General features: G+C 35.4%; 1 protein-coding gene across 1 annotated transcript; it reads right to left on the bottom strand.

The window, feature by feature from the left end:
• Positions 1 to 8,557: 8,557 nt before the first annotated feature.
• On the bottom strand, positions 8,558 to 18,254 carry LOC21397775 (50S ribosomal protein L15, chloroplastic). Its single transcript, XM_024170340.1, has 4 exons — positions 18,099 to 18,254; positions 17,649 to 18,009; positions 9,460 to 9,611; positions 8,558 to 9,077 (listed from the first exon to the last, which is right to left on the bottom strand). Exons 1-4 carry the CDS (start codon positions 18,183 to 18,185, stop codon positions 8,853 to 8,855), a joined length of 825 nt encoding a protein of 274 aa, XP_024026108.1. The 5' UTR covers positions 18,186 to 18,254; the 3' UTR covers positions 8,558 to 8,852.
• Between the last annotated feature and the right edge of the window lie 6,611 nt (positions 18,255 to 24,865).

The following is a 24,865-nucleotide window of genomic DNA, read 5'->3' as shown; positions in this document are numbered from 1 at the left end:
ACTCCATTCTTTTATTATGTTCGCTGAATTATTAAATCACCCCATCTAAAATTCTCTCTCTTATTGATTTTTTTATTTTTTATTTTATTTTTTACCATCCACTCAGTTTATAGTATTTTAACTCTATTATCCCGGGAAATTAGGATCATATTGCTTTATTTTTTTTTAATTGGTCACGTGGGCAGATTGCTTCGTGGAAATAGGGGAAATAACCAAACCCTAGTTTGCTGGTGTGTGCGTGTGTTATTTTTAATAATTTTTTTGGGTGATGAAAATAGTTTTGTATTGTTTTTGTTGGACACCATATGGGATGTGAAGGTTCGTTTCCTCAACTTGGGAATAAAAACGACACATCTGGCGGTGTCTCGACCTTGGAGAGGAAAGGAAAGAGATGCATATTCCCATAAATCGAGTGGCATCTATTTAATTTTGATGCCCTTTCATCGTCGTGTTGTAGTTGTCAATGACTAATGTATTTGGGCCCACCTTTGATTTCCTAAGATTCTAATCGTTATGCATTTAGACTTCAGGGACCTCGCTATCCTCCACCACTTGATTGTTTTTGTGTTCTTTTTATTCATTTTTATTTTCTTTTCTTGACGTGAGATTTCAAAAATAATTATTATATTGTAGGTGGTGTTTGTATTATTGTATTGTTTTTATCTAAATGTATCGCTAGTATAATATATATAATTCTTCCTTTTTATTCATGCAGTGCACTACAGCGATGAGTGGTGGTTCACTGTACTTTCTTATGAACCATCCTAACTATGGTGAACATGGTCATATGTGATTATAATTTATAAAATCTGATGTCTCTTTAATTTTTATTATTGGAGCCAAGTTTTATCTTTCAATCTATACCATTCATGTGTCAGCTTGAGTCGACTAGATTTGAAAATCATCACCCACAAAAAAATTCCGTAACAACCCATAAACCGAGAACAACTAAAAAACGACTCGCATATCAATTCAACCCATAATAACTGCAGCATCTAAAATCGATTATAATTACATAACATAGCCGATAAGTCAACTTTTCTCCATAATATTTTGAGAATCCTTCATTTTGATATTTTAGGGATTTACTAAATCGCAAGCAATACAGTCCTAATTATTAGGATTTTAATGTTACAAAGAAAGTTGAATAAATTCAAGAATGGGAAAGTCTACTCAAATTAAATTAAGACAAGAACTATAAAAAGGAGCTTCTCCCTTAGCCCTAGACACACCATTTCTGACAGTTTCACACACATACTATGCATCCTAAGTTGCAATTATCTTTCTCATTCTCCGCAACCATGGATTCCTTCTTCATTATTATATTTCTAAAGTCTTATCAAACATATTTTTTAATGTATTTGCTATACATAGAGAAAACCTAAATATTATAGTGAATGCAATACTCAAATCTACAGTGAATCACAATAAATTCTTGTATTTCTATTTACCTTAACATTTTATTTCTCTACTCGTACTGCTAGATCAACATTAGACAAAACAGATCGAACATCAAGGGACTTCCAAATCAATTCTTGAAACCGTTCTTTGCATTTATGACGATAAAATATTCCTTTAATGAGATGATCATTTTAATAATGTCCATTCAGTAGTGCGCCTTTGCTTACAACGTTATAGCAAAATCTTTGGAATGACCTCACAAATTACAAGTATAGATGATCTTGATTTGAATTTTCTGAAAAAAAAAAAAAATGTAAGCAAAATTCCACACAAGACTTGCAAATTTTTTCAGATAAGTATTACTACATTAATTTCATTTGTCCTAGAACTAACATATTATTTCATGAGAAATAATTGACAAAACATGATGTAACTCGTGATAAAATAAAAAGTGCATATGAAGATAATAAACAACATTTTTAGAGAATATAAGAAACTATAATAAATAAACATTGGATTTTCACAAAAAAAAAAAAAAAAAACATTTGGATTAAGGCCAATAATTTCTTTTGAAAGCCGGCCAATAAATTTTCAATGAAAAAGAAAATAACTTATATTCTATTTTACATACAGTAAATAAATCAAGAAAATACCATTTTGGAGTTTACTTTTAACGTGTATAGATTACTTATGCAAACAAATGGAATAGAATCAGGACTCCGTTTAGTTTATGGGTTCAAATTTATAATTTTAATTCTATTATAGTATTTTCTCCTAAAAAAATTGAATTTAATAAGTTTTTGCTAATAAATTCTCTCACAACATTTAAATGCAATATCAAAATTACTAGTTTGAATTCATGAATTAAACGAGCCTTAATTATGCTTGTGAGAGAATCCATTGGCAGAAACTTATTGGTGATGTAATGTAGTCAATTACAACCATGTGTTAGATGTGTGTTGAACCATGAGAAAATAAAAAATGAGGTTATTGGTTTTTGAACCATTTCAATGCTTACGAGGATTTGGGTTTTAACATCGGTGACATGTTTACTTATTAGAAATGAGGAATGAGAGTGAGAAATGAGAGTCAATCTCATGTTTACTTGCTCTTTTTTATCTTGTAATGAGAGTGAGATTTGTGGGCCTCACTCAAATTTGGGATTGAGGGATGAGATTAACACTCCCATGCCCCCCTTTAAGATTAAGACTTTCGTTCTTAATATTAACATTAAATTACTATCATACTCCTATTTTACTTGTTATTGTAAAATTAAAAATGAAATTCAAAAAATAATAATTACAACACATATTTATTATTTTATTTGTGTAATTTACAATATCAACCTAATTATTATTAACTTTAATAAAATAAATATGTACTTTATATGTCTAGTAAATTAATAATATATTTTAATATTTAACACTATTTTTATTTTTATTTATTTTATTTACTTTTTTAACAATTTATTTTTATATTTTAAATAATTGTACAATTTATATTTATTATTTTAATACCCTATTAATACACTAAATATTTTAAGCCATAAGCCAAACTCCACCAAAGTGACTCCTTTGTGCTTTTTAAAAAAGTAAAAATACATAAAATATCTCACGTGTTTTGTCAAAATACCTCTTTCACTCTTTTTATTATACAATACCCAAGACACCCATTGTGTTTATAAAAAGAGGCCTAAAACACCCCCTGAAGCAGTTAAATTTTTGAAAACACCATGATACACCGTGATTGTCCTTTCCAATTTATATTAAATGTTATTTTAGATATGATTTAACTAAAAAGTTAAAAAATAAAAATTTTAAAACGTTCAAATAAATATTCTAATCAAAGAAATATTTTAATTATTTTAAGAGTATTTCACTTTTATGGTTGATTTTATTTAAAATTTTAGTTTAACAATGTTTAAACGGTATTTAATAAAGACTAGAAAGGATAACTTTATATTTAAAAAAATTTAATTGCTTCAGGGTTTCTTTTGGGTTTTTCGGGTTTCTTTTTTAATTTTATAAATACCTATTTACCTAATAAGAGGGATGAATTGGTATATTGACAAAACACAATGTGTATTTTAGATATTATCCCTTCTTAAAAAATTATATTACATTGGCCTTTTATTTTCTTGTTTTGCAACCCCTAAATTTTTCTTACGGATTTTATGTAGAATATTTTAAAATATTTCATTTACACCTTCTAACATTTAGGCTTTCTTTTCGTTGCCATTTAAATAAAGATAAATTTTATTTTTACCCCGAATTATAGTTACTCTGTTATTTTACTCCTTAAACTTAAAATGGTCTTTACATCTTCGAACTTTAAAATGTTAATAAGAATAACCCTTCCGTCTTCTTTTCGTTGCCATTTAAATAAAAATAAATTTTATTTTTACCTTAATATAATAATCACTGTATCATTTTACTCCTTAAACTTAAAATGGTCTGTACATCCCTCAAACTTTAAAATGTTAATAAGGATACCCGTCATATTTATAGTTAAAAGTTGACGTGGCACTAAATTAGAGACTATAAACTTAATTAAGTTTATAATTTTTATTATTAGAGAAATTTTAATTAAAAAAGAAATTTCCTTTAACTAAAAAAAAGTATGAGTCTGTTTAGTTCTCTGATTTGAGTTGAGATATAATTTTATATAAGTGCTTTTTATTATAATAAAAAAATTAAATGTAATTATTTTTTAGAACTTTTTACAGTAGTAAAACTTGAATTCTAAACTCAAATCAACGTGAACGGGCCTACATTTTTTACCCTTCCCCTTCCCATTCCCATTCCCATTCCGTCGTCACCACAATTTCCATTCCACCGTCGCCAACTTGCTCCCTCCCCCACCACCGGCGACCCACCCCCCACCCGCACGACCGCCTAACCCTGCGAGGGATGGGATGACATCACACCAAGCGGAACAATGGGTTGTGAATCGCGCTAGAACTGGGTGCGTGGGGAGCTATGCTCGCCGGATCTCGGAACTGCAGAGCATGGCTCGCCCGGATCTGTTCGTGGTGTAGTTGGGCTCGTTGGATTCAGGCATGGCGGAGTTGGCTCGCCGGATCTTGGCAAAACGGAGTTGGGCTCACTAGATTCGGGCCTGGCGTAGTTTGGCTCGCCAGATCTGGGTGTGGTAGAGTTGGGCAAGCGTTGCTTTGCAAATATTGTTTGCCATAGTCACTTCCATTATGTATTTCTCCCCTTATGGGGTTGGATTTGCTTTCGGCTCATTGAGCCTCTTAATGAGTCTATTTCCAATATATGTATATATTTTTCATCTGGATTGGGTTTGGGTTTGCAATCCAAAAGATATTTCGGATATGTGTTTGCATTAGGAGAGAAGATAATAAAGAGAGAGCGAGAGAGAATTTTGATTTGAGTTTGTTTTCGATTGTAAGTATGTTGATTTGGGTTTGATTTCTTGTTTTGATATGGGTTTGATTGTAATTATGTTGATTTGGGTTTGATTTCATGTTTTGATTTGGTTTTGTCTTTATTTTTCCTATTAGAGCTTTTTTTTTTTTTTTTTTGGATCTGATTCATTAGAGATTGATTTGTAATTGCAGTTGCAGGGGAGGAAATTGTTCTTATTTTTTGAATATAAGTTTGAATCTGAGTACAGGATTTGTGCCTATTGATATATGATGTTTAGGTTGAATCTGAGTATTTATTTGTCGTGTTGATATCTCATTGAATATTTTCAATCTAGTATAGATTATTTCTCGTTTTTTAAAAGGAAATTTCTGTTTTAATTAAAATTTCTATAATATTTGAAATTATAAAGTTAATTAAGGTCTATTTTTTAATTTAAATTGAGATATAATTTTATGTGAAAATTTTTAACTATAATAAAAAAAATTAAATATAATTTTTTGAGAATTTTTAATTATAATAAAATTAAAATTAAAAATTTAAATTAATAAAATAAATGAAATTCAAATTTATAGTTTTTAATTTAGTGTCACATCAACATTTAAGGAAAGGGATATTCTTCCTAACATTTTAAAATTTAAAAAGTGTGTAAATTATTTTTTAAAATTTAAAATATAAAATGAGAGTATAACTATAATTCAGGCGGTAAAGTAACAGATTATAATTCAGGTAAAAATAAAATTTATCCTTAAATTTATGTTGACTTGTCGTCCAATTAATGGATTTGCGATATACCATTTCAACAGTAACTATTCTCTATTTCTACGTCCTGTTCAACCAGTTTTAAGTGGATGTTGATTCTTGAGTGAGGCAATATATAAGGAATATTAGAGGTTTTTTCTTTTTTTTTTTTTTGAAAAAGGAATATTAGAGGTTAAGAGTGAGGAAACTTGTATTATTTTTCGTAAAAAACAAGGCTAAACCTCGAACATTTCTATTAGATAATGTTGACCGTATCAAAAATTTTCAATTGGTTAATATTTCTTGGCCTACCCATTTTTAATTTTATTTTTTTTAGTTTTGGACAAAATAATTTGTATCATTACGTGTGATTATGTTAATTTAAACATGCTCCCAACCATTCAATCACGTGGGACCCACGTGGATCCCTGATTATATAAATGCGAGACAGTCCTAACACAAAATCAGAGTCTAATAAAGTATATAGCCCTTAACTTGTAACTTGTAAGCCTGATAACAGAATAACCTAACAAAAAAAAAATTGTTTAGAAGCACCGTTAGTGTTAAACACTGATAATAATGATAAGTGAGTCTAACTTACAAATCATATATTATAAGACTCACTTTTTATTAGTAGATAGTATTATATATTATTATTATCGTATAGCATTGTTCAAAATAAAATAGTGTAACTTAAATCCTAAATATGAATAAATTTGGATTTGTATTTTGCAAAGTTTGGTTAGCAATCCGCAAAAGTCGAGTATAAATTAATAATTTTCCTAAATTTCTCTCGCACGCGAGTCTGTACACAATAAGAGCATAAATATCGGCAGTTTTTTAAGATTGTTTTCTCAAAAAACAATAAAGACGCGTGGCCAATTTATTATTGCTTATATTTCACACATACACGGGTCCCAAATTTTTTCTTTTCCAATCTTATCCTTACTTTATTTACTAAGAAGTAGGGTTAAATTAAAGTCTTGATCTGTAACCCAAAAGAGGTCGTTTAGGAAAATTGTGAATTTGTCAACGTTCATACCTATAATTTGAAAACTGCGTAACATTGCACATGTATGTCAACTGTCAAATACCAATATTATTATTATTATTATTATTTTCATTCATCCGTTGTAAATTTCCAAGGTAACTATGTCTAGGGAATAAAATTAGCCAGAACAATATGTGAAAAATTTTGTTGGATTTGATCATTCCAACTTCTTTAACAACTATAGGACAAAATAAGTTAATTGCCATCTATTTCTTTTTAAGCCATAATTCTATCGAGAAACTTTTTTTTTTTTTTTTTGGGGTAAAACAAGGTTCATCTTTTATAAAGAAACCTTGTGTAGTAATATATCCAAAATAAGCTATCATGGTTTCTTATTATATATGTATTCTTTTTTTATTACATCAACTTAAGACTTAAATACATTCAAGCTCGAAAAAAAAAGACTACATTGAAAGCAACTCATATACCCCTCTTGTTATACATACATACATGTATATATATATTTAAATTGCGTCTCTTTGTGTATATTTAAATTGCGTCTCTTTGTGCTTGAACTTAAGACTCAATGTATTAAAAAAAATTATATTTTTATTATTTTTATTTTAATGTGATTTTGATAAAATTTAACCTTATAAGTATGCAGTACCAATAACAATACTCAAACCGGCTCCACCAATTCAATAAAAATAGAGTAAAGGCCAGTTTGGTAAAGTTTTCAAAATAATTTTGTTTTCAATATAAAAGTAAAAATGAGATTGTTTTGAGAATCATTCTGACACTGATTCTGAAATTGCGTTTGATTGGTTTTTTAAGAGATTATTTTGAGTATAATAAAAATGTGAAATTAGTTTGGTTATAATTATTAATTAATATATTATAACAGTGTTGATAAGTACTAGAAAATAACAATAGAAAAGGTAAAACAACTTTCAATCGTTTTCTAATTCCTTCACAAAAATCATTTTCATTGTTTTTTGTTTTCATTTTCGTTTTCAAAATATTTACTAAACAAATATGGTTAACAGACCGTTTTTATTTGCTTGTCTCAAAATATATGCAAAAACGTTTTAAAAAATAAGTAAAAGTCAACTCAAAATACACCCGAAATGTCTTTCGTTCTTAAAGGGGTTATGGCACTGTTAATTGCTCAAGTTAACTGATTAGGAGATTAAAATACTCTTTAGTAGGGGGACAAACTCTTCCTAATGGTTTTCATCTTTCATTATTATCTCTTGTTTCTGTTTTGGTTTTGTCTTTTGTTTTGGAAGTGATTTCACTATCAAAGGTTAGGCCCTTTGCAATCTTAACAAAAAAGCAAATCTTTGATTCGTATGACAACCATTATCTTACATGCTTTTGTCTTAAGCACAAATAACAATCCCAAAAATATTCCTCCACCCAAGTCTTTCAAATAGGTCCGTATGACAATTCACTTACTATCTACCACTTTATTTTATTTTATTTTTTTAAATCCAAATCATTGGACATAATGAGAGTAATTTTCATGCGCCATAGTCCTTTTTCCTTTTTCTCATCATTTTGTCAAACTGGAGCGTCTTGGTGTACATTTATGATTTATCACATTAAATAATAAAATAATTGGCTTTTGACTGTTAAGATGTTGCGTCACTTAGCAACGTGTGTTAATATGCACATGCTTTATTTGTACAAGTTCAATGTAAACATTTTGCAATTAGCAAGAATGAGTCCAACCTTATCGATAATAACAAGTTGGAAAGCGAGGTTGATGTGACAGAAATCCATCTTAATCAGTTAATATTGACCATTATAGTCTATAGCCAGCATTGATCTCTAGTTAATTGAAAAATACCAAAGAGTTTGAATGCTTCCAAGTAGGGAAATGAGGTACATTTTTTTAGCACTAAAAGTAACGAAATTTTACATCCAAATGCTAGTTGATGACCCGGTTTTGAAAGTTCAAAAATTTAATATTTATGCTAGAACTTGCTTTGTTATAAGAAACTACGGATACACACACACACACACACGTATCTCTATATTTGAATTTGTTTTTATTACAATGTTAGGGCCCGTTTGAACTAGTTTACCGGCAGGATCCGCGAGTCCTGATAAGCTGGTAAGAGAGAAAGAAACTTCCAAGTTGTAGAAAAATTGAAGATGCTACTTGGAACAATACCAATTTTTAATTCTAAAAAGGATAGATACAATTGTTAGTGCTCCAAGAAACCGGGAAAGAATGAAAACAACATAAAGCAGGAAAATGCTTAAACATCCTCAAATGTGTCACTAGTTGATACTTTTGACTAGCCAACAGTGAATGTTCAAGCTTAAGCTGCTTCAGTTGTATCGGCGGCGGCGGCGGCGGCTCTTTTCTTGGCGAAGTATTCTTCTGCACGAGCGAGGTTCTTAGCAACGGATGGCTTTACCCACTTCTTCCGTCCAGGTAGTACTGTAAGGGAACAGCCAGCAGACTCAAGCTTCTCCTTTGCGGATGTTGAGAAGGCACGAGCCTTGATGTTCAGCTTCACGCTTAGCTCCCCATCACCGAGTATCTTGAGCCAGTAAAACAAGAAGCATATCTCAGCCAAACAGGTGGTTTATAGATTGACTCATGCTCAAGATTTTCCCAAGTTGGATTCAACAAGACATATAGTTCAAATTTTCAGTTAATAACAGAAAGTGAATGGAGTTTTAATACAGTAGAAACTTAATTTCATCGTACTCATAGTAAGAAGATTCTTATGCTCTAGAATTATTGTATGGTTCAATCCAATAATTTTCGTTATTAATTGCTTAATAAAGTAAAAGTCCGTACTACTTCCATCGGCTAACTTAGAAAGGAATTTTAAGGTATTGACCTAGAAAATTAAACCCAGATTCAAAAGGACTGACCTTATCCACTAGATCAACGAGACAGATTTAGTTATCACTTACCTTCAATGGGAGTCTCCTTTCTCTTCCTGATGGGTTGATTAACCCTTTGTTCTTTAAAGTTTCAAGTGATACCTCATCACCTTCTTGAAATCCAGCAGCTTCTATGTCTTTCAAGTTCACAGGGACATATTTAGGTAACCCCGCATGCATGCCTTGTAAGAAAGAGAAGGGAAACACAAGCTTCAGTTTAAGTGATTAGAAGCCTGCATAAAATTGCACTAGACCTAACATCCATTCGCTCACACAAGATTCAGACCATTGTCACATGAAAATAAAAAGGACAAGAATCCGACGTTTGATCTCAAGGGAAAGCAACAGACTTGGCTTCTTTCGTTTTCTTTTTCTTCTTCTTTCCCGTGTTCACCACAACTGTAGAATGAAAAATTTTCAACAATCTTCCTTATGGCCTTGAGTTCTCCTAAGGCTGTTTGATCACCTCACTGAACCACACAACTAGATGACTTGGACCAGCATCTACAACTAGAAACGTAAAAGAATGGTAATAATGGTCTATGGATTGTGATGCCTGACAAAATTGTGTCTGCCCTCAAACTGGTATCTGTCTTAAGAATCCTAAACTATATAATCTCTCTCAGAAGTGAGGTAACACAAAATGAGTCGACAACTTGACCTCGTGTAAAGTCAAATAGTGCACAAAGACACATGCTTAAAGGAAATAGCTGTGGATAATTTCTTTCTTTTTCCTACCATAAAAGTATCCATTTCAATGCCATATACTAACTTTCTTTCAATGACAACTACTTTCAGGGAGTATGCCTAATTTGAATTATGTAAGGCCTCGTTATTTTCACGGGTTTAGTTGAAATTCAAATTTTTGTAAGAAAAAACACTTAACAAAAAGGTTGAATTGCGATTCAAAGTATGAAAAGAAACCTTTTGAATTTCACAACAAATGATCTCTCAATTTCCAAATTTGTTATTTTCTCGCCTCATTGATGTTCCGAACTCAACAGTTAATAGTTAATCATTACACCTTGGTGCAACCTAGGGCACGTCTCGGAAGGAGCTAATCAAGAAAAGTCACATAAGACGTAATACAAATTGTTGACGGTTGATTTTCGTCAACGAGATTTTACCGGATTACCGCTCCGTGGTCCGTCGGGATACCGGTTGAAACCGTTAATTTAACTGAATATTCTAAAATCTGTGTTTATGCTTTGGACGTATTTGTGAAGAGCATTTGGTTCTATGTTTTAACGGAAGTAAAAAACGCACAGAAGTTTTAAAGTGGTTCACCCTTATGAAAGAAGAGTTACATCCACTATATTGTATTTCTTTTCTATTCTACACCGGTTACATAAAAAATCCTCTCTCTCTGGGGCTTTGCCTCTTTTATAGCTTACAGATTACCCATTAACATCCCCCTTGGACGAGCTGTCTTTGGGGCCTTTTGATGGTTCCTCTTGAGTGGCCCATCCTCTCAAGTGGTCTACCATCCCACTTACCTAGACTGTAGCCTGTCAGTCCCTTTTGGACTGTTCACTCATGCAATTTGTCCCCATATTACGGCTCTGCAGATCCTCTATAACTCCCATTGGTCCGTTCCAAGCGGTTTAGGGGTTTGTAATCATTCCATTCCAAACCCAGACGCAACTTTGGGATCTCCATCTTGCCACCTCAGAGGTCTTTCTTGGAATTCGGGCCCAGTTGCTTGCGTCCTGCCCTCTGCGCCTGCGCTATACTTTGCCAAGTGTGGCCTTTCTCTCTGTCGACCCTATCGTGGTACTTCGACGAACAAGTTACGCAGGCCTCGACTGTTTATAGGGTCGATGGTCTAACCCCCCTTATGCACTCGGCTCTTATACAATATGGGGGGGGGGAATTAATTTCAGGCGTCGATGGCTATGTGACGTGGCGAGCATGGGGCCATGTGGAGCATAGCCGTTGTCCGACGTGTCATTGTATATTTTCCCACACAACAACTGTCCTCCAAGTCGAGGTTTCTCTTTGAATTGCCTCGAGCTAGGTCTGGGATTCGTTCTGGCAGTTTGCTTGTCTGCTTCGAGCGTGGGAGCCTAACTCCGAGCCTCCCTCGCAATGATGGCTCTGGTGCTTCGAAAATCCCTCGAGAAGTGCAAATGTCGCGTCGGTTCAATTACCATATTGACGTGAGCCTTCATTTAAATGGATGGATCTGAGCCGTTGGATCGCGTCTTTTTAGCTTCCCGCATTTGTTACTACCGTTCGATTTTGACCGGTTGCCCTCGCCATTGGATTCACTGGGATTCTATCCAACGGCCAGGGGTCGAGGGCTCGTTTTCCTTTAAAAGTCTGCTTCAAACCAAGACCATCTCTGTCCAAACTTCTGATAACTGCTGTTACTCTGCCCAAATTTTTCTAGAATCCTCCATACCCCACCTTTCTCGTTCCCTTCGGTGTTTCGCAAAGTTCTTTCGAGTTAAGCTTCCAGATTTCGCCATTTCTCAAGTTCATGGTAAGTCCCTCTATCCCCTGCTTTTTCTTACTTGGTAACTGTTGGATCATGTGCTTTAGGCTTGAAGTAGACATTCAGAAGGTTAAAAAGACTTGCTTTGTGTACATTTGAACCCTTATAGGCTAGTTCTTCGATGGGGACGACTCCTAGCATATCCGAATCCTTTGAGGATGCCAGTTTGGCCAAGGCATCGGCGTTTGTGTTCTCGGCTCTTGGTACTTGCAATATATCATAGCGTTTGAACTTGGTAAGTTCTTCCTTTGCCTTTCTCAAGTATGTCCTCATCCTTTCACCGCGTGCTTGATACTCCTCCTTCACTTGCCCGACCACTAACTGAGAGTCACTAAAAATGCCAAGTCTTTTAATCTTCAAGTGGCTTGCTAACCGCAATCCTGCAATCAGCGTCTCGTATTCTGCTTCATTGTTTGATGCTTTGAATTTGAATCGTACCGCCGAAGTGATTTTGTGGCCTTCTGGGCTTATTAGCATGATGCATGCTCCCGACACAGTTTCATTCGATGCCCCATCTACGTAGAGTTTCCAATATTTCTTTAATCCCTTCATCCCCTGCTATTGCTGGCCTGTGGGAAACTTCTGCCACGAAATCTGCCAACGCCTGTCATTTGATTGCTGTCCTTGGCACGTATTTAATGTCGAATTGGCCTAATTTTATCGACCATTTCAAGAGTCGACCGGAGGTTTCAGGCTTCTGAAGTGTTTGCCTTATCGGGTGGTTTGTCAGAACCCGTATTGTGTGAGCCTGAAAATAGTGCCGAAGTTTTCTCGAGACTATCATTAAGGCGAGAGCTAGCTGCTCCATCTTGGTGTATTTTGACTCGGCGTCCAGGAGCCTCTTACTTACGTAGTAAACCGATAGTTGGATCATTTCTTCTCTAATTAACATAGAACTTACGGCATGTTTTGGCACGGAGAGATATAGGCTTAGTCCCTCGCCCGGTATGGGTTGTGACAAGATAAGAGGCCTGCCCAAGTGCTCCTTCAGCATTTGAAAAATCTCCTCGCATTGCGGCATCCACTCGAAATGCTTACTCCATTTTAAAGTGTCGAAGAAAGGAACACACTTGTCCGTTGCCTTTGATATGGGCAGCGATATATCCCGTTAATCTTTGGACCTCTTTTGATTTTGTGGGAGACTTCATGTCCTGCAAGGCTTTTATCTTTTCAGGATTAGCCTCTATTTCTCTGTTACTAACCATGAATCCAAGAAACTTTCCTAATCCAACCCCAAAGGCGCATTTTAGGGGATTTAGCTTCATGTGATATTTTCTTAGTACACCAAACATTTCTCTTATATGTGTGACGTGCTGTCTTGCCTTCGTGCTCTTTACTAGCATGTCATCAACATACACCTCCATGGTCTTTCCGATTTGTTTGGCAAATATCTTGTTTACCAGTCTCTGGTACGTCGCTCCTACATTCTTCAAACCAAAGGGTATCACCTTATAACAATAGAGGCCCCTATCTGTTATGAATGATGTGTGCTCTTCATCGGATGGATGCATGATAATTTGATTATATACAAAGTAGGCATCCATGAAACTCAACAGTTCGTGTCCGGCAGTGGCGTCGACCATCTAATCTAGTCAGGGGAGCAGAAAACCGTCTTTTGGGCATGCCTTGTTGAGGTCGCTAAAGTTGACACATGTTCTCCACTTCCCGTTAGGCTGGATTACCAGGACAGAGTTTGAAACCCATCTAGGATAGTGAGCCTCTCTGATGAAGCCGTTGCCAATGAGTTTGTCGACTTCTTCCTTTAATGCCTCGTACATCTCTGGATTCATCGGTCGACGTATTTGGCGTTTAGGGGGATAAGAGGGGTCGATTTTCAGAGCGTGACACATGACTTAGGAGTCGATACCTTCCATGTCTGCGTGTGTCCAGGCGAACACATCCAGATTTTTCTTCAGGCAATCTTCGACCTCGATTCTTAGCGCCGGAGGTAAATCCGAGCCTATCTTCAGTACTCTCGTCGGCTCCTCATGATCCACCTGGACTTCCACCAACTGCTCGATTGGTTGGGACCATGTAATTTCTTCTTCGATTGATGTACAATCCTAGTTTCTTGTTTCCCCAGTTGATCGTACTCGCGTATGGCGTCAGAATATGCTACCTTGAACTCGTATTGGTTGCTCTTCATTTCTCATATGCCATTCGGGGTTGAAAACTTGACATTTTGATGGTAGACGGATGTTATTGCTCTCAGTGCCTGAAGGGTCGGCCTCCTTACTACGGCATGATACTGTGAGCCCCCTTTAATTACTACAAAATTTGTCATTATAGTTGCTTGCCTAGGCTTCTCTCATGTGGTTATAGGCAGCCGAATCGTCCTTTGGGGGATGACTGAGTTCCTTGTGAACCTGTATAATGGCCAGGACGTTTTCTCTAGTTGCTCTTTTGAAATCCCCATTTTTTCCAAGCAATCGGAGTACATGATGTCCACTGAGCTTCCATTGTCTACAAGGATTCTGCATACGGTATGGTTTCCGATCACTGCCTCTACCACCAAGGCATCGTTATGTGAGAAATAGACACAATTAACATCTTTCTTGGTGAATGCCATTTCAGTACCGCTAAATTTTGTCGTCTTAGATGGTTTGGTGGTTGAGAGGTTCCAAAACCTCTCCTGGTACACCTGTATCGCCTCATAGGCGTAACTCTTCTGGGATCTCCTCGAGTCTCCCCCAAGGTATGGTCCGCCATGTATGGTCCTTATGACACCGACTGGCTCACGGTCCTCTTTACGTCTATTATCCTCCCCGGGCCGACCGTCATTTCTGTGACTGTGGCCTCTCTTACGTCTATTATCCTCCCCGGGCCGACCGTCATTTCTGTGACTGTGGCCGAGACTATTGGCTTTAAATTCCTACCACCTTCCCTCGTGGATTAACCTTTTGATCTCATTCTTCAGGTCGGCGCAGTCGTTGGTGTTGTGGTCGACATCGCCGTGAAACCTGCAGTATTTGTTTTGACTCCTTCAGTTGGGTCCGACATCATAAGTTCTGGTCGGCGTAACAGGTTTCCTCGGCCGACCTAATTGAACACTTCTTCAACTCCTACGGTCAACTCGTGGTAGGAATCATACCGTTGGAACGGCCGAGGCTTTCGATTTTTCTCTTGCCTGGGCTTCTTCTTTTCTGGCAGATTTGACGCCGATGCGACCTGTTTGTCTCCACCTCGCCGTTTTCGGTTTTCTTGTTTTCCTGAGGTCAAAGCATGTTCAGTCCCTTTGTTCTTATTGGATCGGTGTTCCGGGTCGTTGGTGTCAGCTTCTTCGGCGTTGATATACCCCTGTGCCCGGGCTAGGAATTCTTTGTAGGTGGACGGTGGCTTTCGGTTCAGATTTCGCTTGAACGGTGTGATCTTTTTCATGTTGGACAAAGTCTCCATCAGGGCCTCCCTGTCGGTTACATCCGTTGTGGCGGCAACGGCTTCTCCGTACCTTGCCAATCATTCTGTCAACGACTCGTTTGGTTTTTGGTACACCGTCGTTAGGTTTTGCTTCAGCGGGATATACTTTTTACCCCGATGAATTGGAGGGAGAAGGCCCCCTTCAATTCCTCCCAACTGGAGATGGAATCTGGCTTGAGTGTCCGGAACCATCTTCGGGCAGAGTCCGTTAAGTGGTTCCGGAACGCTCGGCACATTATTTTCTCAGCATACCTACAGAAGCATGTGTCCCGTATACATCTCCAGGTGGTCGTCGGGGTCCCCTCTGCCATCATATGGTGGGATCGACGGGGACCTGTATTTGTCAGGGAGAGGCGGCGCAATGATTTCTGCGGTAAAGGGGTGGTCATGAGTTCGACTGGGAGTGATGTCGATATTAACCACCTCCGCCACCTGTCCTAGGTTCTTTTGCAGGTGGGTCACCTGGCTTTTGACGTCCTTTAAACTGGCGACGTCACCTATGAACTTTTCTTCTAAGCTCGTCATGCGTTCCATGATGGCTCTTGCCTTCTCCGTTGAAATTGCAGAGCTGATCCCTTTTGAGGCTCTTGCCTTTCTGGCATCCAGCATATTCCTTAAGTCTCCGCCTTCTTGCACCGACCCCGAATCTTCCGAGAGATTCTTACCCGCATTTCGAGATGGCGCTTTAGGGTTCTCCAAACCCACGACTGCTCTTTTCCCCTCGGCTCGTCGCCTGGCAGCCCTTTGTCGGCTGCCAAGGGACTTGGACGGTCGAGGCATCGGGTTATCTCCTCTGACATTTTCACTCTCCCCGATCCCTTCCAGGACACCTTGTTAGTCATCAGGATTCTGGTTCCCAGCCACGGCGACTCCCGGTGGTCTCAGGGCGTCCTCCAGAAGAGGCATGGAGTTTCACCCGTCCATTCGCTCGAAGGCGGTCATCAACCCTCGAACCAGGTCAGTTAGAGCATTCAGCTGGGCCTGCATCTGTACCGGGTCAAGCTGCGGCATATCCGGAGGTGGGGCTTCATCCCTTACCGAGGGTTGATTCCCCTGGTCGGGCCAACCTCCTCCACTTCCACTGTTGGTTGGATGCGTGGTGTTTTCCTCCATTTGGTTACTTTGATTTGCAACGTCACTTCTTCTTGTAGGCATGGTCGTTGATTACTTTTTAGTCGTCTCAGGTCCTAAACCCGCAATCAGAGATTCTGAGTTCGATCCCTAGTGGAGTCGCCATTTGTTGACAGTTGATTTTCGTCAACGAGGTTTTACCGGATTACCCCTTCGTGGTCCGTCGGGATACCGGTGGAAACCGTTAATTTAATTGAATATTCTAAAGTACGTGTTTATGCTTCGGACTTATTTGTAAAGAGTATTTGGTTCTATGTTTTAATGGAAGTAAAAAACGTACAGAAGTTTTATAATGGTTCACCCTTATAAAAGAAGAGCTACATTCACTGTACTTTGCTCATTTTATAGCTTACAGATTACCCATTAACATCCCCCTTGGACGAGCTGTCTTTGGGGCCTTTTGACGGTTCCTCTCGAGTGGCCCATTATCTCAAGTGACCCATTTACTCAAGTGGCCCATTTACTCAAGTGGCCTACCATCCCATTTACTTAGACTGTAGCCTGTCAGTCTCTTTTAGACTGTTCACTCATCAATTTGTCCCCCTATTACAGCTCTGCAGACCCTCTGTAACTCTCATTGGTCTGTTTCAGGCGGTTTAGAGGTTTGTAATCATTCCCTGTGCAACTGCCATTTTTCAAACCTAGACGCAACCTTGGGATCTCCAGCTTGCCACATCAGAGGTCTTTCTTAGAATTCGGGGCCAGTTGCTTGCGTCCTGCCCTCTGCGCTTGCGCTATACTTTGCCAAGTGTGGCATTTCTCTCCGTCGACCCTATCGCGGTACTTCGACGAACAAGTTACGCAAGCCTCAATTGTTTATAGAGTCGACGGTCTAACCCCCTTTATGCACTCGGCTCTTATACAATATTGGGGGGAGGGAGCATAGGGCCATGTAGAGTATAACTGCTGTCTGACGTGTCAGTGTATATTTTCCCACACAACACAAATCTAAGCCTAAAATAGAAGCATGTCATGAACGAATATGTCATAGTGACTTAAACATAAAAATTTCACATATATAAAATTTTCTATGATACTCCAGTTACTGCCAAAATAAACCAACAACACAAATCACGAAAAAAAAGGTAGTCAGTGAAGCATTTCCACGAACATATACCGCGCATAAAATTCGAAACCGAAACGAAACCAAAAAAAAAAAAAAGAGGCAAAATACCTCCGGCGATTCCCCGCAATTTGGGAATCCGACGGTAAAGAGGCATCTGACCACCCTCGAAGCCTTTTCTGACGCCGGGCCCGGAGCGGGACTTCTGACCCCTCATCCCGAATCCACAGCTGTTGCCTTGACCGGCCGATATTCCCCTTCCCTTTCTCTTCCCCTTCTTCCTGGACCCGGGTTGTGGGCCCAGGTTGTTGAGCCTGAACCGGACATTCTCCGGCGCAGCCGCGGCTTGCTGAGCCTGAGCCGCTTTGTTCACGACCACCATTGAATGTCTTCTCTCTTTACCTAAGTTCTTGAGGTCGAGCCTAGGAGAGAGAATAGTACATGGGTTTGGTTTCAAGTTCGTGACATTTCCCTGTAAAACATAGGATTGTAAGAAAAATTGATAGATAATTGTATAGAAGTGAAAGAGAGAGAGAGAGAGAGAGATAGAGATAGAAGTACCTTGAATGAGAAAGAAGGGATCTGAAGAGAGGGCGATGGTGGTGTGAGATATGAGGTTGAAGAAAGAGATAGAAAAGCTCTCGCCATGGATATGGGACTCTCTCTCTGCTCTGTGTACTGGTACTAACTGTAACCGATAGGATAAAGGGGTGATTGTTTTCTTTATTTTTATTTATTATTTTCTTATATATTTTTTAAAATTTTATTTTTTTGCATTACGCAAGTATTTTAAAGGTCGGTTTAGTTTGCTGATTTGAGTTTTTAATTTGAGTTGAGATGCGATTTTATATGAGAGTTTTTTATTATAATAAAAAAATTAAATGTGACTGTTTCTGAAAATTTTTTACTATAACAAAACTCGAATCGATAAAATAAACTGAGCCTAAGTTTATTTGAAAATTATACCACTTCTTTTAGATTTTCTTTAGTTTGTTTACTGTAATTATAAATAGAGAAAGGAGACAAATATTCAGTACATAGCCTGGATTTGTAGCTTTTATTCCGTCAAGTGATTATATGTACTCTTCATTTCACCGATTTAAGTTTTATCACAGTAAAAAATTTTTAAATACAGTAACATTTAACTTTTTTACTACAATAAAAAGACATCACATAAAGTCACATCTCAATTCGAATTAATGAACTAAACGGATCCTATATTAATTAAAAGAACATCAATAAAAAATAAAAAATAAAAATTTAAACTCATACTAAGCGCAACTTCAGTAATTTTATCAAAGGAGGTTCATATCAAAGTTTTACTTATATATATATATATATATATAAAGTTTACTCCACTTTGACCGTTAAAAAGACCAAACTTTGATCCTTGCTCCTTGAGTTGAACAAGGTTGCTTCCAAAAGTTGGGCTGATCTAGTGGATGCTAGCGTTTTTACTCCGTTTACTAAGAAAAAACGGGGGAAAAAAGAGCACAAAGAGTGACAATTATGGTCAGAGGAAAATGGCTAATGACGAGTGGTGTCCTCGAGGTACAAATGGAATGTATAGACAACTTTGGACAACTCTAATGGATAATGACATTTCTGAAAATCAAGTCTTAAAACGCACTAAAGATCAATAATCTCATGCTTATCAGGAAGAGAGAAATTATTGCTTCGGGTTTTTGAAAAAAATTGACAGATGTACTGCTATTTTCCTTAAGAAATTTAACAAGAATCTGTAGAAGAAAGGTATAAGCTCAGAGTTGGTAGTGAGAAGAGTTTTGAAAGGAAAAAATCAGAATTTTCTTTTAGGTTACTTAATTTTGTTTTATTTGGTTTCTATTTGAGTTTTTTTAGGTTTTTTGTAAGAATTTTTTTCCTTTCTTAGAGATTTTATCCTATAAAATTAGTTTTTAACTGTTAAATTTAATTAAAATTATATTAAATTAAAAAAACATAAATAATCAATAATTTTTAATATAAATTTGACTGTTAAAAAATAAAGTCTACTAATCATTTATTTTTTTTAGTTCTACCATAACAACACCCCTTTTTTTAAATAAATTTTCTGCTTATTAAAAAAAAAAAAGAGATTTTATCAGTTTCATCTTTCCGCTTGTCCAAGATTTTCGGGCTAGGTTCAAGTGTATTTAGAAAGAAAAGGCCCAAAAAGAGTAAAAACTGAAGGACTATTTACATAAACGAGGATTATCAGTTTCTCGTTTTAAAAAATACTACTTTATTGTTTATTTACAAAACTATGTTCTATTATACATATAAAGACATTTATATCCTTATATAAAAAAAAGAAAAATAATGAAACTACAAAATAAGAAAGAAAATGAAACACAATTTAAATATAAAACATTCTAAGTTTAAAATAAAAAGTTAAATTATTGCATTAATAAAATCTAATCTAATTATTTTTAAAAGGAAAAGTTTTTTATGAAAAAGAAGGAAAATCCACCAAATATTTTTAAAAATCTTAGCCTTAAAAGTTTGTAATCTCGATAATTCCTCCAATTGAGTCCCTCCACCCAAAAATCAGACAATATTTTATTATTTAATGGTCAAATCATTATAAAACATAATATATAATACAAAGGAACACAGAAAATGTACACATTAAACAAATTTTCATAAGTTTAATGATGATATCATTTTAAAACACACTGAAAATAAAAAAAAAGTGCAACAAGTTTTAAATAATTAACATACGCGTATTCATGAACACATAATAAATCGTTTCATTATTGTAATGGTTTCAGAATTATGAAAAGAATGAATGTAAAGTTTGAGATGACTCGGGCAAAATCAGACACTGAAAAAAATTGTTTTTGAGTGGACGAAAAAACACAAAAATGTATAAAATTAATACATATTCTCACTAAAATTATGATAAGATCATAATGAAACATAATTTCTATAAAGAAGAAACACTAAAATGAACTCATATAAAAACATTTATTTATACGAGAAATTATGGTAAAGATGTAAAATAGGCTATAGACATGCAAAAAAATTTAAAAGAAAAACCTATCGCATTTTCATTATCTTAATACCAATATCATTATTAAAAACAATGAATACAAAATTTGTAAGTAATGAAACAATTAAAATTCACAAAAACATGATTTTGCAATTTATGTATTTTCATTGTGTGAAAGAAGATGAAACTTATGGCGGTAAATATATAAAACAAGCTATAGACAAAGCAAACAAAATAACAAATAAAAAAGTCTGATTACATTTTCATTATCTTAATGACAATATCATTATGAAAAGAAAATGAGTACAAAGTTTGCAAGCAATTCAAAATAATCAAAATGCACAAAAATATGAGTCTGCAATCTATCTATCTTCATTATGTTAAGGAATGAGAAAATTATGGTAAAGATATAAAACAAGTCATAAATAAGCAAACGAAAACAAATGAAAAACCTCGCGCATTTTCATTATGTTACTGACGATGTCCTCATAGAATATAATTAATATAAAGTTTGCAAACAATCTACAACAATCAAAACGCACGAAAGTATGAGTCTGCAATTTTTATCTATTTTCATTATGTTAATGAATAAGAAAATTATGGAAAAGATAAAAAAAAATGTTACACACTAGCAAACAAAATAACAAATAAGAAAATAGCACTCAGCATTTTCGTTATCTTAATGACAATATCATTATGAAAAGGAATACGAAAGTATAATATATAAAAAAAAACACAAAAACCACAGGCATAAATGATTAAAAATGACAAACCCAAAAATCAAAAAAAGAAGGAGAAGAAGAAGAATTTGTACAACCCTTTAGTTTTGCAAATCCCTTTTTGCATATGACCACCGTCGCTATCTCTCCCTCGCGGCCATGCCCATGGCGATCCCTTGGCCTCCGTCGTCGTGATCTGTGTGAAGGAGAGATCCAATGATGTTGCAATTTCTAAAATTGCCTATGATCTGATAATTGAAGAACCATGAGATTACTGGCAACATGTACGCACTTGCATTGACATACCACGCTTGCATGTTTTTGAACTAATCCAGAAAGAATTTGATGAGGCAGTTTTGCATCTGAAGCAAGGAAACGTGCCAAAGAAAGCCCATATCCATTGAACCTGTGGGTGTGAAGAGATGCAACATTAAAAACTACCATAATAAAAATAAATCAAATAATTAATTACAGACAATCAATTAGGGCTAAAAGAGAAAATAGATATGTGAAATATTACGAGAAGAAACAAACAAATTACATAAAATAAAAATTACCATATAAGAAACATATTCTAAAATAATTCATAAAGGCATATCCGGTAAATTTATATGCCTTAATTAGTATTTTTGTAATATTGTACGATAACAAATATTTTTAAAATTAGAGCTTTAATAATAAGTATTTTATGTAGGTCCCGTTCATCTTACTGATTTGAATTTAAAATTTGAGTTTTGCTACAGTAAAAAGCTCTAAAAACAGTCATATCTAAGTTTTTTATTACAGTAAAATACTATCACATAAAATCACATCTCAACTCGAATTAAAAACTCAAATCATCACTTCAAAACTGAATTAAATCACTTTCCTGTGATTAATCGAGCCGGATCCAATAGTAAACTTGAGCCCAATCAGGTTCTTTCAAATATAATAAACCAAATATTAAACATTAGCACGTCAACCATATATATATTTAGAAGCCAAATCTTGATAAAGAAATTGATATTCCTAGCATTACTCTTTCCTAGTCTTACAAATTCTGATATGTCACTTAATAAAGTACACAACGTTGCAGTACAGCAACATTAATATGATCTTCATCATTCAATTAAGAAGCTACCAAGCGCTAAAATGGATTCACTAGACGAGGAAACAAGAAGTGGACTTCAGAGATCATATAATATAATAGATGGTTCTTAAAGCAGTAAAGCTTGGTAACGATTACCTTGAACCATCTGAATTCTGAAGTGTGATTTTATAGTAGGATAAATGATGAACATCAAACGTAATTAAGTAATCCTCGGACATTCTTTCTTGAGATAAATGATAATTTCAAAACAATACGAATCATTCCTAATATCAGTTATTATATGTCGTCATTTACTAATTAAAAGAATAGATAAATGCAAAACCACACAAGTGATACAACCACAGAATCTTGTAATTAAGTATTTGTAAATTAAATATTGTGGTTGTGACACAAACACAGTATTACGAACCTTAATTAAGTACTCAGCAAGAAAAAGAAAAGAAAGTGAATAAGGACTTGTAATTCGCATTGTTGAGGTCAGATTTCACCCCATCTCTCATCATATACGTGACAATTTAGACTTTGGTTAGTCGCTAAACGAGTTACCGCGACTTCTCAGGCAGGCTAAAATGACTCATCGATTAGACAACTAAAATGCTCGATCCCACGAGTTGATACTCAACTTTAGGTGCCAAGCAATGAGAGAATATCCCCCATGCATTCCTAAAAGAGAAATTAACAACTGAATCAGCCAATCATGCTAGAGGAATCAAAGAGGAAAAAAGTCAACGGTTGACTTAGGCCGCAAGCAACACGTCATTGGATGTATTTGATCGCCTTTCACATAAGAAAACTAAATCCTTAGCAACCGCATAATACGGAAGGAGAATAAACTTGTAATGGGCAACCAACCGCATTTGACCAGTCAATGGGAAGGTGATCCTTAAATGGAGATCAAATATCGTCCAAAAAGGAAACAAGGATCACATATTGAAAGTCAAATGGCCCGAAGAAACGAGAAACAATTGAGGAGCCTCATTAGCTATAAATACAAGGTATTCAGACATCCTCAGGAGTAGATATTCATGCTCATCACCACCTCAAGCACTCACACTTACTTCCAGCATATTTTCCCATTATTTGTTGTATTTTTCATTATTCCCCTCTCTTTCTCATCTCATTCTTCTCTCATTAACTCATTGTAATGCTATTTAGCATACATAGTAAAATCATCGGAGTCCAACAGATTATTGTCTCTTTTATTGCTTTACTCTATTTTCTCGTTTACTAACGCTCTCATTCTCGCAGCGGGTCGATCTCTTTAATCGACGACTCTTAACTCAGTCATTAACTCTTGATTTAATCAATTGTAGATTTCACTTTTTACACGTACTAAATTTCGAACACTAGCTAGTTACTAGTATTCGTTCCTCTAGCTCAACATGACTAAGGCGAGAAGAAGAACCAGAGATGGTTTCTCCTGATAGAAAAGCATTATAAGACATGATTTTTGTTGGACAATTTTGGAGGCAGAATCTGCAGTCGCCCACTTAGATATATACACCGTGTATATATATATATATATATGCAGATATCAAAAGTGAATAAATCAAAGCACATATGATATAGCTAGTACATGTTTTCAATCTTGGAAAGCATAGTCAGTGTTCCCCATGCACGCGCACTACTTTTTTCATGTATGTACATCTATCATGTACATACGTATATATGTGCAAGATCAAGTTATAACACTAGTATTATGAGCATATGTACTATATATCATGCTTAATATATAACAGTGCTGTTGTTGATCATCTATACTTAATTAATATTTTAGTCAAGTGTACGGTTCTTATCAATAGACTGATAGAGCAACTAAGCCGTGAAGATATATATGTCTGCGTATACTTTAATTAATATTTCCTTTAAAACAACTAATATTCTATTAAAAGAACAATTAACAGATTTTAAGTGTTGCTAATTAAATGATTGATACGGAAATCTTAATTTCATTCTATACAAACCAAGCACTCAAATAATAAAGATGTTTTTACAGCCTTTTACAAAGTAAAAGCTAATTTTCTGTTGTGAAAGAAAACAGAATTCAAGCCATCAAAATCAAGCATTTTTAGATGAGTTTCAGGTCGATCTAATATAAACAAAAACTAGAGTGCTTTCTGAATTATCCATACGCAAGGGTAGAGGGTCTGAGTGGAAATTACTATATGTTGTGGATGTAAAGTAATTCCACTATATATCATGTTGTTATAAAAAGGAAATCCTGATAGCTAGATTCTGAACAGGAAGAGGATGTTCTATTGATTTATTGCTGGGAATTTTTTGTTGGTGTGAAGTGGACCACCTTATAAAGTGATCATATGAACACAACTTTCAGAAACTTGGAAAAAGTGTTCTTATATATGTGCTTGTTGGCCTGCCTTTACAGTACTTATATTTTACTAATCCTAATAACTAATATTATCAAGTCGAGATCTATTCAAGGTAGTGTGGTCCATGAGCACCTGAATTTATATATACAGTATATATATATATATATATATATTTCATTTGTAAATAATTAGTCTAG

Source organism: Morus notabilis, unplaced genomic scaffold (assembly GCF_000414095.1).
Source record: "Morus notabilis unplaced genomic scaffold, ASM41409v2 Scaffold6, whole genome shotgun sequence".
Taxonomy (NCBI): domain Eukaryota; kingdom Viridiplantae; phylum Streptophyta; class Magnoliopsida; order Rosales; family Moraceae; genus Morus; species Morus notabilis.
The sequence above is the reverse complement of the archived record's forward strand: the minus strand, read 5'-3'. Positions and strand labels throughout refer to the sequence as shown.